The sequence below is a fragment of the Meles meles genome, chromosome 19 (genome assembly GCF_922984935.1).
Source record: "Meles meles chromosome 19, mMelMel3.1 paternal haplotype, whole genome shotgun sequence".
NCBI classification, from domain to species: Eukaryota; Metazoa; Chordata; class Mammalia; order Carnivora; family Mustelidae; genus Meles; species Meles meles.
Window position 1 is genome coordinate 51,368,810 of NC_060084.1, and position 13,232 is coordinate 51,382,041.

Genomic DNA, 13,232 nt, shown 5'->3' on the forward strand with positions numbered 1-13,232 from the left:
ACCCCGCCTCCCCTCGTGACGTCATCACGTGCAGCCGCGTTAGCCTATAAAAGCCGTGCGGGCTGCGTCAGTTCCCACCCTCGCTGTGTATCACACCCGCCTACGACTGAAGCTTCGTATCCTTTCGTTGCGACAGTGCTTGACCCCGCAGGTGATAACCTGAGTCCCCGAGCCCGGCACTGGAGGGCGAGATGAACGCGCTGGTCTCCCGAGCCGTCCAGATCTGCGATCGTTGGTGGCAACCCGAGCCGGCCCTCCTGCCCCCAGGGTGAGGTGCAGCCCCGAGTCGGTGAGTGAGGGGTCCGAACGCCTGGTACCGCCCACCTCCCCCTCCCCCTGCAGTTGGGGGCTGGGGATCAGGCTCCTAGTCAGTGAGGAGGGAGTTTGCATTTCTGGGTACCGAGACAGGAGGGTTTGAGGCCGGGACGCCGGGGTCCTGAGGAACGAGGGCCTGGGAGCCCAGACTCCTGTGTCTGGGGCGAGGTGGGACCAGGACGCACTCCAGGGCTCGGACAGGGAGAAGACATTGGGAGCCTGGAGGCCTGAGCCTGGTGGTCTGAGCCTGGCGAGAGGAGGGTTCTGGAAGACAGACTCATGAGTCCCCGGTGGAATGGATGGAACCCTGCGGAGGTCTCAACTTTTGAGTCTCAGAAGGAGGAGAGTAATGAGGGCCTGATCTGTCGATCCTCAGGAGGATGAGAGCGTCAGGGACTAGGACCTTGTCCCCAAGGGGAGCAAGTAGAGGACCTGTATTCTCAGCTCTGGGGACTGGGACTTCAGGGTCTGAGAGAAGAGGCTGGGGGGCTAGCTCAGACTCCTGGGTATGGAGAAAAGAGAGGTGGGTACCACTGGGCCTCTGCTGGAGAGGGGAGTGGCAGGGATCAGCAAGGAATGTGGGACAGGAATCTCTTGTTGCTATTTGTGTTACTATTTCCGTTGCTATGACTCACAGTCATCCCTTGATGCTCTCCCCTACATGGCTTCTAAACTCTATTTCCTTTTGTTTATTTCCAGCCCAGACAGATGGCCCCAGGCCAAGTACCCCATCATTTTGCCTCCTGGAGGGAAACTTACCCCTTTTACCTCCTGTCCCCACTGATGGGCCTTCTCAGCAGGGCCTGGAGCCACCTGAGGGGCCCAGGACCTCCAGAACCCTGGCTGTTGGAAGCAGTAACCGAAGCCGATCAGGGAGAAGCTGGCCTGGGGGGAGAAGCCAAGACGTTTCCGGCCACCTGCCATGCCCCCTGGGTCAGGCACTTTCAGGGGGAGACTGGAGACAGTGGAGCAGCTGAGGAGGATGGAGAAGCATTCTGGGAGGCCTGCCATGATCTAAAAGCCAACCGTTCTCCTCTTAAAGCCTGGGAACTTTCAGAAGATGATGATGATGAAGAGTATGGTGGGGACCAAGCAGCCAGTGTCTCTAAAGAGCAAGGAGGTGAATTTGTAAATGGCCAGCTTGCTCCCCTGTCCCCCGGCCTTCTGAGAACCCTGCAAGAACCTCGTGGAGGGGAGCCACCTGTGGAAGGAGGAGCTCCTGAAGATGAAATGATCACATTCTTCTCTTTTCCTCCATCACTCTGGGAGTGTGGTCCAGGGGAGGAGGAAGGAGAAGCTGTACACAAAGAAGCTGCCAGAACACCTACTGCCCCTTTATCTCCAGGATCCAGGCCCAAAGCTCAGGTGTACTGTGCTGGAGAGGAAGGGGCTCAAGCCACAGAGAAAGAAAGAACAGAGAATAGAGAAGTCAGAAAGAGCTGTGTTTCCCCCTCATCTTCAGGCTTTCACTCCCGGGCCTGGGAGTGGTGTTCAGGAGAGGACACGGAGGAGGAAGATGAATTCAGTGATTCGGGATCAGCTGAGGAGGAGGGCGAAGCTGAGGGTCCCTCTTCCATCCCATCCACAAGTGCCCTCGTGAGGGCCTGGGTGTATCGACCAGGAGAGGACACAGAGGAAGAAGATGAGGACAGCAATACAGGACTAGCGGAGGAGGAGGGAGAAGCTGAGGGTCCCTCTTCCATCCCATCCACAAGTGCCCTCGTGAGGGCCTGGGTGTATCGACCAGGAGAGGACACAGAGGAAGAAGATGAGGACAGTGATATGGGACCAGCTGAGGAGGAGGGAGAAGCTGAGGGTCCCTCTTCCATCCCATCCACAAGTGCCCTCGTGAGGGCCTGGGTGTATCGACCAGGAGAGGACACAGAGGAAGAAGATGAGGACAGTGATATGGGACCAGCTGAGGAGGAGGAAAAAGCTGAGGATCCCTCTTCCATCCCATCCACAAGTGCCCTCGTGAGGGCCTGGGTGTATCGACCGGGAGAGGACACAGAGGAGGAAGATGAAGACAGTGATACAGGACCAGCTGAGGAGGATGAAGAAGCTGAGGCCACAGATACCTTCTCAAGGGCCTGGGTATATAGACCAGGAGAGGACACAGAGCAGGAAGAGGATTCAGAAGCAGCTCACTCTGAGCCAAGTCTCTCCCTTCAAGCTCAGAGCACCCTCCACAGGGGCTGGACATACCGGTCTGGAGAGGACGACACGGGGGTAGGGGCAGTTGCTGAGGAGCGGGGAGAAGCTGAGCCCTGCCCCTTCCGAGTGGCCATCTATTTACCTGGAGAGAAGCTGCCACCTCCATGGGCTCGTCCTCAACTGCCCTTCCGACTGCAGAGGCGACTGAAGCCCACAGAAACTCCCACCCAGCATTCAGACCCTGAGATGCCCCTACAGTCACGAAAGGTGGGTACTGAGCGCTCAGTTTCTCAAGTCTTAGGGAGGAGCTGGAACTCCTGGGCCTGGAAAGGGGGGTGCAGGAGGGCTGGATGCCTCAACTTCTGGGTCCCCTGTGTGTTGCAGAGGGTTGCGTGTGAACTCCGTTGGGAGGGCTGCATTCACTGTAATGCAATCCTTTGCAAGAGGCTGGGGACCCATGGGAAGGGGGAGAAGCTGTGGCTCAGGTCAGCTCCTGGAAACAGCTTCCGCCTGCAGTGAGTCACATGGAGAATCCCGTGGGCCCCTGACAAGCGAGTGACTCAGACAGCAAGCATTTTTGCATCACTCATTTTTGTTTGGGTTCTCTCTTTCTCCCCCTCCCGCACGCCCCCTGCGGACACGCGTCTGTGCTGCTCCGTCTCCAGGTTCGCTTCTCTGAGAAGGTCTCTGTCCATCTCCTGGCTGTCTGGGCAGGACCGGCCCAGGCCGCCCGCCGGGGACCCTGGGAGCAGCTCGCCCGGGATCGCAGTCGCTTCGCCCGGCGGATTGCCCAGGCCCAGGAGCAGCTGGGCCCCTGTCTCACCCCTGCCGCCCGGGCCAGGGCCTGGGCCCGCTGCGGGAATCCTACTTCTCTTCTGGCCGCCACACCTGCTGCCCCCCAGATCTCACCACTGTCCTCCATCCAGGCCACACCCTTGAGCCAAGCTGGAGCATCTCCCCCAACTCCTGTGTCCCTGTCTCCTTGCCTGGACCTCAGTGGAAGGCGTGGCTAAGATTATGGAGTTCTGTGTTTCTATTAGTTATTTATTTTTGTGTGTCGTTTTATAATAAGAAATAAAACTTGATTTGTAACAAGCAATGTCACTGTCACTGTGTGTACTAACCCGACAATAATCCACTACCCCGGGGATAAAGGCTTGTACCTCAATAGAGGACAAACTCTTATTTCCCATCATCCCTCAAATTTGCCTCTTGTTGTCCGAAGCTTCTTTTGAACTAAGGGCTGGTGGGTCTTTTTTTCTTTTTAGTTCTTTATTTATTTATTTGGGAGAGAGAGAAAGAGAATGAATGAGAAGGGAGGTCAGAGGGAGAAGCAGACTCCCTGTGGAGCTGGGAGTCTGATGTGGGACTCGATCCCAGGACTCTAGGATCATGACCTGAGCTGAAGGCAGTCGCTTAACCAACTGAGCCACCCAGGTGCCCCAGGTCTTTTTTTTCTTTGGTATCGGCCTAAATTTTATTAAACTTGTGACAGTTATCTCCCCAAGGGGGCTGGGGGCTGGAATCCCTCTTCTGTAGAAAAGGGTTCAATTCCAGTTCTCTGTGCCTCCCTTGAATATACTCATCCTCCCGCTGGCCTTTAAGTGCTGGCTGCTTGAGGATTTCAGCGGTCCAATTTCACCTTTTTAAAGCCCTGTTCCATACCCTTCTTACCTATACAACTTGACTAACAATAGCATATGCCTTATAGGACTGTAAGACCCCCAAAGGAGTTCATATTTATTTATTTGCATTTTTTAAAAGATTTTATTTATTTACTTGACAGAGATCACAAGTAGGCAGAGAGGCAGGCAGAGAGAGGGGAAGGGAAGGCTCCCTGCCGAGCAGAGAGCCTGATGCCAGGCTCGATCCCAGGACTCTGGGATCATGACTTGAGCCAAAGGCAGAAGCTTTAACCCACTGAGCCGCCCAGGCGCCCCTACTTGCAGTTTTAATAGGTTTTATTTTTAAGTAATCCCCACACCCAGCATGAGGCTTGAACTCACAACCCTGAGATCAAGATTCCCACTGTCCAACAACTGAGCCATCCAAGCATCCCAAGTTCATATTGAAAACAATGTTCGCCAAATAATAAATGTTAGATAAGTATAGCTAATATTGTAATCATTCTCTCTCACCCGTGCAGGTCTTGAATGACCCATCCAAGTTCACGTCTCCAACTCAGAAGTCTTTTCTGACCCCATGAGATCTGTCCAGCAGCTGAAAGGCTCAAATACCTTGCCCCTCTCCCGTGGTTCCCCAGGCTCTGGCCACACCAGTCTCCTTTCATCTTCCCAAACCGATCACGCCCCTTTTCACCTTACGACCTTTGTATGAGCTGTGCCTACGCTCTGATGTTTCTGCCCCTGACCTCTCTGGCCCAAGTTCCTCGTGATTTTTTCAGACGTGGTGTGAAAATCACTTTTTTAGAGATACCTTGATGTGACCCAGGTGACTTATGCCTCCACGCGCGTTTCTCCTTTGTGGCAAAGGAGCATTTTGATTTTTTGTTGTTGTTTAAGGCCCATCTCCCATGACTGTGAGTCCCGTGAAAGTAGGTGCTGCCGAAAAGCCCACTCCCCAGAGCACAGGACTAGACACGCAGGCAGAGTTGGATGTGTTGGTTATGAGTAAGGTGGTGCAAAAGAAGGCACGCGGGGGCCCTTCCTCCAAATGAGCAGGCACAGAAGCTGGTGAGGCATGGCATTTCATTGCATTACTCACATGCCAGCTTGCCATCGAAACTGGACAAGCAGATGGCAAAGGCTTGGAGCGGGCAAAGAGGGAAGCGGAAATCCATGGTGAACGTGTCTGGGGCCACGCGGCCGAACTGGAGCACCAGGTAGTCGGCTGAGGAGGAAGTCAGGAACTAAGGAAACCTAGCCCCACTCCTCAACTCCCTTCTGCGGGTCTCTGAACTTCGAGATTACCACTTCTCAGAGGCTGTGCGACGCTCCCACTAAGCCCAGAAACCCTGAGGGCCGTTTAAACTACATTTCCCAAGAGGCTTTGCAATAATGCGGACTCGGCCCTGCCTAGGAAAACGCTCAAGGGCTGATGGGGGAAGTAGTTCTCGTCCGCTCATCCCTTGCCCTTCCCGCCCTGGCCCAGGTAAACCGGTTCCTAGGAGCTCACAGTCATCCGGATGCACGATCTGGAAGTTCTTGACCGAGGCTCGAGTGACTCGGCCGTGAAAATTGAGTACGTAGGCGCCGCTCTCGTCGCTCCACGACGGGGCTTTGTTTTGCAGCAGGACCAGCCCCTGACTGGCCCCCCGTTGGAGGCGACTCAGTAGCGACTCCTGTTCCTAGAAGATAAAGTAGGGGGCGTGGTTAACCTACTACCACTGAACTTTTTTCCTTGGGACGCAGATTTTGCGTCCCTAATCTCTCCTCCTTGAGAAACACGGAAATCTGACAAACTCCCTCTGGCTTCACATATGACCACCTGCAAGCCATGGGCCCCCTTCTCCCTTAGGACCTAGGGCAGATCTCTCAGGCCTTCCTCCCCGACTGACCCAGAAATTCCCAGCCTTAACCAACTCACGTTTTGAGGTTGGACACTGATTCTCTGGTTCTGGGCATCGATTTCTGGAATGATCACAGTCATTTTCCGGGGCCCTCGGAATCCCAAAACGTTGGTTTCCTGAGGGTATTGTGCTCCGGTTGGCCTGGCTCTTTCTCCCTCCCCACCGTCCTGCTTCATTCTCTCTTGTCTCCCAGACACTCACATAACACACAGCCCCCAGCTCCTCTCTGATCCGAGCGGTCTCCGGGATGAAATTCTTCCTTTCAGGATTCACCCCATTGTCAAAGATGGTGAACTTGGTGCCCAAGACATTAGATCTGCCCCAGGAGGGGAGTGGTCAGAGTAAAAATAATTACTGTTTTGCTGTACATTAAGTGCTTTTCCATGTCATGTCATCAGCTCTTCCCATTAACCCTCTAATTGGCACTTAGGTTCCGAGTTCCATGCATCTACAGTCCCAGCCCTTTCTGTTGCTTTGATGAGCCATGATTTTTAGTCCCCTGCCTTTTAGGCGCCTTCTTCCCCCTAAGATACAAGAATACACACATCACAGCCCTGCCCTATGGGAATTAGGAGTCCCACCCTCTTGCCACTCAAGTCAAATGTCTTAAACGTCAACCTCTGCTCCAAAGCCCTTAGTTTTCTTATTTCCACCCATCCTGGGGCTACCGCCTAAGATATACACAGCCCATCAATCCGTAAGATGAAAGGTCCTAGAACAGGTGGAACTTGTGCTCGGTGGCCCGATTGTCCCCTCCCCCAACCCTCCCGGCACCCACCCCCAGCCCTCCTGCTACCTGTTTCTCACACATATCAGGGCTCTGCCCACCTGACTTTGCCCACAAAGTTGTCCCCATCCCGAGACAGGTCTGTGGGGTCCAGCGAAATGAGGTAATTCGAGGTTTTGCTCCTTTTTCTCTTGCGCCCAGCCAGGAGGAAGTGCTGTGGGTAGGAAGAATGGCCCATCAGAATCAGTTTCTGGTATCTGGCTAGGGTTCGGGGTCCAAGATGAAGAAACACCGTGTCCCCAGGGCAGAGGAGAGGGTAATAGAGCAAAAAGTATCCCGAGCCTTGCTCTGGGAGATGTGGTTCTCACTGAAGGAAGTCATCAGCTGGGTCCTGAAGGGGAGCTTCACATCTTAATATCCCCCTCATTGCTTCCGCCACTGGGTCCTGGGTCAGGGCTGAGCTCTGGCAGTGTTGAGCCTAATTGTGGCAGGCTGGGTGGCCTTAGAGACTAGGAAGGAACCTCCAGCGGGCTTTGGTAGGCATTTCATCAGGCAAAAGCAGGTCTAGCACTACTGAGTAGGGGGAAACCCTCCCTTTGGAAGACTGCCTGGAGGAGAGGCCGCCAAGCCGCTGCCGAGGGGGGAACTGGCCAGTTGAGAGGGGCGTGGTTTGGCTCTAGACTAGCCAATCCGCGAGGGGAGGGGCTTGGTTCCTAGGGGGTGGGACTTATCCCAGGATTGGGGAGGGGCCTGATAGATTAGAAGCTAAGGTTCAGCGAGAGGCCGAATTTGGACAAACACAATGGGGCCAACACTTCAAGAGGGTGTGTAGAGGGTAAGGTTTTAGACCCTCAGACGGCGTGGCCTGACTTTGAGAAAGGTGGGCCCATCTCAAGAGTGGACGAGGCTTAGTTACGGGCTTGGTTAGGGCCTATGCTACTGCGAAAGCAGCCTAGTTCGGAGAACGGCAGGGTTTGGCGTTGGAGTTCAAAAGTCCTTGCTCAGTGTCATCATTGAGCAAGACCTAGATTCGTGGAAGTCTTGACCTCCCTCAGAAAGGGGCGGGACTTGCCCCTGGGAGGTGGGGCTTGCTGGAGAGGAGGCCAGACCGCACCTTCCGGCCGTCGGCCGCCTCCAGGTAGAGATAGTAGAAAGGGAACATGCCCTTGTCTACTCCGCGCTTGTCGCGGCTGATGCGACACTGCATTGTGCGGCCGCGCAGCGCCGGCCGCAGCACGTAAGCTTCCATGTCCTCTCCCAGCCGAGGGCCCGGCGCGCGGGGAGGCGAGCGGGGCGAGCTCCCCACATCACTGCTTCCCGCGCCGACCTCGCCTTCCGGGGTCTCGGACACCTCTTCGGCTGCAGGTGGGGAAGTCCTCACTGGAGACTCCAACTCCTCTTTCTTCTCTCCCAGGTCTTCGCCCTAGTCCACGCGCCAAATTAAAATTGAGGCATGGTTGAGACCCGCCTCCACCGCAGCCTTACCAACTGCTGATTGGCCATGCCGGCACAGGGTTACGCCCTCTCCCAACCATGTTTTCTGCCTATTGGTCAAACGTCTTAGCCACGTGCTGATTGGCCAGTACCTTCAAGGGGCCCACCCAGCCAAGCCTTCGTCATCTGTTCATTAGTCACCACTAAGAGCGACTCTGGAGCCACGCCTGCCCCATCTACTGATTGGAGAATCTCTTTGAAAGCACTGTCCGTTCCGCTAAAACCAGTGTTGTTTCGGTCTAGATAACATCATTAGATGGCCCAGATCTCTGCAGCTGAAACTGTCTTACTTTCATCAACCACTCATTCAGAGTGAGTGCCAACGGGCCCCTCCCCATCACTGATTCACCCCCTCCAAAACTCGCTGCCTTTCAGTGGGCTGGATTTTAATGTATACTTACATCAATTTAAATCCTCCAGATTGACTTCATAAACGGTGCACACAGAGACACTGGTAGCCCAATCACAACAGGTTCCGCCCACCAGCAAAGCCGGATTGGGCTGCAGAGTTTTAGACCCACCCTCTCTCGAGTCCGAGGCTGGCCCTCCACTTACATCCTTACATCCACTTACGTTGGCTGTGCTACTTCCTACCTTGTTGGAGGCCAAGTCTCCGCGTCCCAGGTCAGCATCCATACCCGGGTATGGTTGTGGACTGGGGGCCTCGTATTCATCTCCGTCATCCTGGGGTTCACTCTCTTCCTCCGCACTCGCCCCTAAGGGGTGGAAAAAGCCAGAAAAAAAAGACTAGTTCAGGGCACCTGGGTCCCAGGAGCTTAGGACCAGGTCACCAGTGCTGCTGGAAAAGGCCAGATATCCTGGGTTCCTGGCCTCTCCATATTACTCATGCCAGATCCTCCAGCTCCCCCATGTGCGCAGTGTCTACGCTGGCTGAGAAGTCTCTCCCCTGGGTCTAAGGACAGGGGTGGGGTTAGAGTCCTCCCTTTACCTTGTCCCAAAGAGCGCATCCGAGAGATTGGCAACTAAAATGGGAGGGAGGAACGGGGTTTGGGGTGGTAATCAAGGGCCCTGTTATTGAATCACTGGTCATGTCATGAGAATAGAAGGAATTGTCATACAAGGAACAACGGTAACAAGGTACTGATGATGCTACAACATAGAGGGACATTAAAAATATGCCAGTCAAAAGAAGCCAATCATGAAAGATCATATACTATGTTATTCTATTTCAAAGAAATGTCCAAACTGAGCAGGGGATGGGGTAACTGGGTGATGGGCATTAAGGAGGACACATGATGTGATGAGTACTGGGCGTTATACACAACTGATGAATTACTGAACTCTACACCTGAAACTAATAATGTACCATATATTGGCCAATTGAACTTAAATTTTTTAAAAGATTTTATTTATTTATTTATTTGACAGACAGAGATCACAAATATGCAGAGAGGTAAGCAGAGAGAGAGGAGGCGGTAAGCAGGCTCCCCGCTGAGCAGAGAGCCCGATGCAGGGCTAGATCCCAGGACCCCGGGATCATGACCTGAGCCTAAGGCAGAGGCTCTAACCCACTGAGCCACCCAGGTGGCCCTGAACTTAAGTTAAAAAAAAGTAATAAATGAAGTGTCCAGAATAGGCAAATCTAAAGGGACAGTACATGAGTGGTTGCATAGGGCTGGGAGAAATGAGGTGTGGAGGGCAGGGTGTGTGTGTGGGGGGGGGGGGGTGGCATCACTGCTAAAAGGCACAGGGTTTCCTTTGGGATAATGATAATGTTCTAAAGTTGATTGTGGTGATGGTTGCTCGTTTCTGTAAATATACTAGAAACCATGGATTGTAAGCTTTAAATGAGTAAATTGTATGGTATATGAAATATATTTCAATAAAACTGTTGCAAGAGGGGCACCTGGATGGCTCAGTCGTTAACCGGCTGCCTTCAGCTCAGGTCATGGTCGTGGAGTCCTAGGATCAAGCCCAGCATTGGGCTCCCTACTCAGCGGGAAGCCTGCTTCTCCCTCTCCCTCTCCCTCTGCTTGTGTTCCCTCCCTCGCTGTGTGCCTCTCTCTCTCTGTATCAAATACATAAAATCTTTAAAAAACAAAACTGTTACAAGAAAAGGGGCAGGATTTGCCACATAGACCAGAGGACCGGATTCCACCCAGTGTCCCTGAAATTACCAGGTCGTTGGCAGGCTGGCCAACCCCTGCGTCGAGTCCCTGGAGGCTCTTTATAAGGAGGTGGAGAAGCGGGGACATCCTCCACGGAAACTTCCTCCAACTCTGGATCGGAGCTGTCTGGCAGCCAGGAGAAGAAAAGGGACTAGAGATCAGGATTTCAGGAGGTTGGGGAGGTGGGAAAGGGGCCTGAAGATTGAGATTCCTGAGTGTTGGAGAAGGAGTAGTTTCAGGATCTGGATTCCTTGGTGTGAGGGATGACAGGGATCCTGGGGGCCTGGACTCCTGGCTTCTTTGGAGAGCAAGGATTGAGGTTCCAGACTCCTGGATTCTGGTGGCAGTGTAGTTCTAGGGTATAGGCGGCCCAAGGACTCGAGATTACCTCCTTCTATCGGCGATGCCAGTGGGCCACGCTCACCGCTGCCATCTCCACCGCAGCTCACGATGCCCAGGGCACTGTGGACACCAGAGCGCAGGTGTGCCTCTGGCACGTTTTCCAGGAGGAAAGGGTTCCCAAGGCCTGGGAGAAGGTGCAGCGAGGCCCATTAACACGATGTACAAATTCCAGTCCTCTGCGAAGATCCGCTCCCTCAGTGACTCCCAGACCGCCCTGAGTGGCTCCCTGCGTGACCGCCCAAACCCCGGAGACCCATGCAGAATGCAAAGTCCATCCTAAGGCTCAAGCAAGCACATCTCTGCGGCTAACTCCGTGCCTGCACAATCCCACACGCAGCTCTCGGTCTCTCCAGGACCTGTCTCGAAATGATCCAGGCCTCGGCCCCCACCCGCCCCCGCGGCTTTGTTAATTCCAGCCTTCACTCTCCGGAATTGAGTCCCTGCCTTTCTGCCTTTTTCAGGGCTGCCCCCCACGCCCCGCCCGGATACAGCCGGGGCTCTCGCGCCCCACCCTCTAGTTGCACCGGGCTCCGCCCCCGCGCTCTCCTTGCTCCGCCCTTGAGCTCTCCTGGGTCCTGCTCCGCGGTGCCCAAGGGCCTGGTACAGGTCGCATCAGGGCTCCGCTTGGACCCTCCCCTCTCGGCCCTTGGGGGTCTGGTCCCAAACTCCCGCAGACCCGTCCCTCTGGGCCTAGGCTCCTGCCCGACACTAGAACTTTTCCTCACTGCTGTCACCCGCGAGGCGCTCCTCCCGTCGCCATGGTCGCCGGGGCCACAGGGAAGCGTCGGGATTGGCCTGAACCATGAGGGGCTCTTGACGCTTCCGCCGCTGCTTCTTCTCAAAGAGCCGCCTCTGCCGAGTGGAAAACGGGGGTGTGGGGTCAGGAACCGAACGGGAAGACTGGGCAAGGAGGGCCTGGCGTAAGGGAAGGCATGCCTGGAGGGGAGTCCTCGAGGCCAGGCTCTCAGTCCCTCTTCTACTTACTTGGATCCAGGAGTCCTGGCACCCCGTCAGGTCCCCCAGGACCTAGAAGTCCTGCCCTCCAGAACCCTCGTTCCTTAGAAACTTTGCATTCTCATCACGAAGGTCTGCTTCTTTAGGACCCCCAATTCCTATTTTCTCATTTCCCAGTTGCAGACTTGAGGCTTGGAGAGAGCCAAGGAGGGCCCGGAGTCCCAGAACAAGTCCTGGGGTGGTGCTCCTGGAAGCTTTGGGAGACCGAAGGGTGGGGGTGCGGGATGGGGGGGCTGGGGGATGGCAGGACCCCTTGGCATAGTACCTGCTGTTCCAGCTTCTGCAGCCTCATGGCGATGAGCTCATCCCCCAGGACCCTGAGAGAGGTGCAGGCTCATGGTGACAACAAGCAGGGCTGCCCCAAAGTCCCTCCTTCCCTTTCTTCTTGCCCAACTTCGGGTTCTGAGCACTCGTGAGGTCACAGAAGGAGCAGAACCTCAGTCTGCCCCACCAGTTCTGAAACTCTTTTTCCCCAGCACTGGCCAGTCTAGAATTCAGGATGCAGGAGTCCAGGCCCCCAGCCCCATACTGCGAGGCTGATGGTGCTGAACTTGCAAACATGGTCATAAAGCCATAAAGTGAGCACGGGCATAATCAAATTTTTAAGCCCCTCCCACACCCCCATTTCCATCCTCGCCCATCCTGTTGCCCCACTCACTCTTTCTTCCATGTGTCTTTCTCCTGAGACATTCTGGAGAAGCAAGAATGAAGAATCAGGGCACAGACCCAAGATCCCAGTGGACTCCACCTTCCAACACCTGATCTTAAGCTTTAAAATTTTCTCCTGGAGACAGGCAGCCGGAATTCTAGCACCTCCTCTGTCAGGGATCCAGCAGCCTGTTTCCAGCTTTCATGACTTTGAGGGGCCCAGGAATCCAGTTCTCTCTCCCTCCAAATAGCTAACTCTCCTTTATGCAGGCATGGGAACTTAGGACTCTGGAGCCCAAACACTCCACCCCTGTTAACCCCAGGTGGCCAGCACCCACCTGCTTGGGATCCAGCAGCTCCTCTCCTCCTGCCTGCGGAGGCTTTTCACATTCACACTTTGGTACCTTGCCTCTCTGGCCAATTTCTAAATATACCTAACCCTCTCTTTAGCTGGGGACCTAATCTGTGGGTCTCTGGGAATTAAGCAAGCCAAGAAAGAGGGCTCAGAGGGAGGGGGGATTCCCACTGGGACCTGCCCTTTTCCCCTCCCTCCTGGCCCCCCACACTCCACTTCCAACAAAGCAATGACCCTTGACCGCCACTGCAGCTAGGCAACCCTGCTCCGGGGTTCTGAAATGGAAGGGCATGGAAGGTGTTCCTTAAAGGGACCCAAGAGAGCCGGCATCTCTGTGTCACTCTACTATACACACACACACACACACACACACGTGTGTGTGTGTGCGTGCATACAACACGTGCATGTGTATATTACACACCCGTATGTGTACATACGTATATGTATACGCATATATACATGTAC

The 13,232-nt window shown here is 54.6% G+C and overlaps 2 protein-coding genes across 3 annotated transcripts; one reads left to right on the plus strand and one right to left on the minus strand.

Annotated features, from left to right (window-relative positions):
* The first annotated feature begins 82 nt into the window (after positions 1-82).
* PPP1R15A (protein phosphatase 1 regulatory subunit 15A) lies at positions 83-3,568 on the plus strand. Of its 2 annotated transcripts, none has more exons than XM_045986702.1 (3): positions 83-289; positions 1,015-2,736; positions 3,135-3,568. In XM_045986702.1, the coding sequence occupies exons 2-3, from the start codon at positions 1,024-1,026 to the stop codon at positions 3,480-3,482; spliced, it is 2,061 nt and encodes a 686-aa protein (XP_045842658.1). In that variant the 5' UTR covers positions 83-289; positions 1,015-1,023; the 3' UTR covers positions 3,483-3,568. The 2 variants fall into 2 exon arrangements, with proteins under 2 accessions (XP_045842658.1, XP_045842659.1); XM_045986703.1 differs by having other exon boundaries at positions 83-268.
* Positions 3,569-4,404: 836 nt separating this feature from the next.
* TULP2 (TUB like protein 2) lies at positions 4,405-12,454 on the minus strand. The gene is made up of 12 exons (XM_045988401.1): positions 12,423-12,454; positions 12,030-12,081; positions 11,476-11,602; positions 10,737-10,874; positions 10,358-10,474; positions 8,814-8,935; positions 7,840-8,148; positions 6,827-6,939; positions 6,200-6,314; positions 6,016-6,114; positions 5,605-5,776; positions 4,405-5,319 (listed from the first exon to the last, which is right to left on the minus strand). The coding sequence occupies exons 1-12, from the start codon at positions 12,452-12,454 to the stop codon at positions 5,186-5,188; spliced, it is 1,530 nt and encodes a 509-aa protein (XP_045844357.1). The 3' UTR covers positions 4,405-5,185.
* Positions 12,455-13,232: the final 778 nt, after the last annotated feature.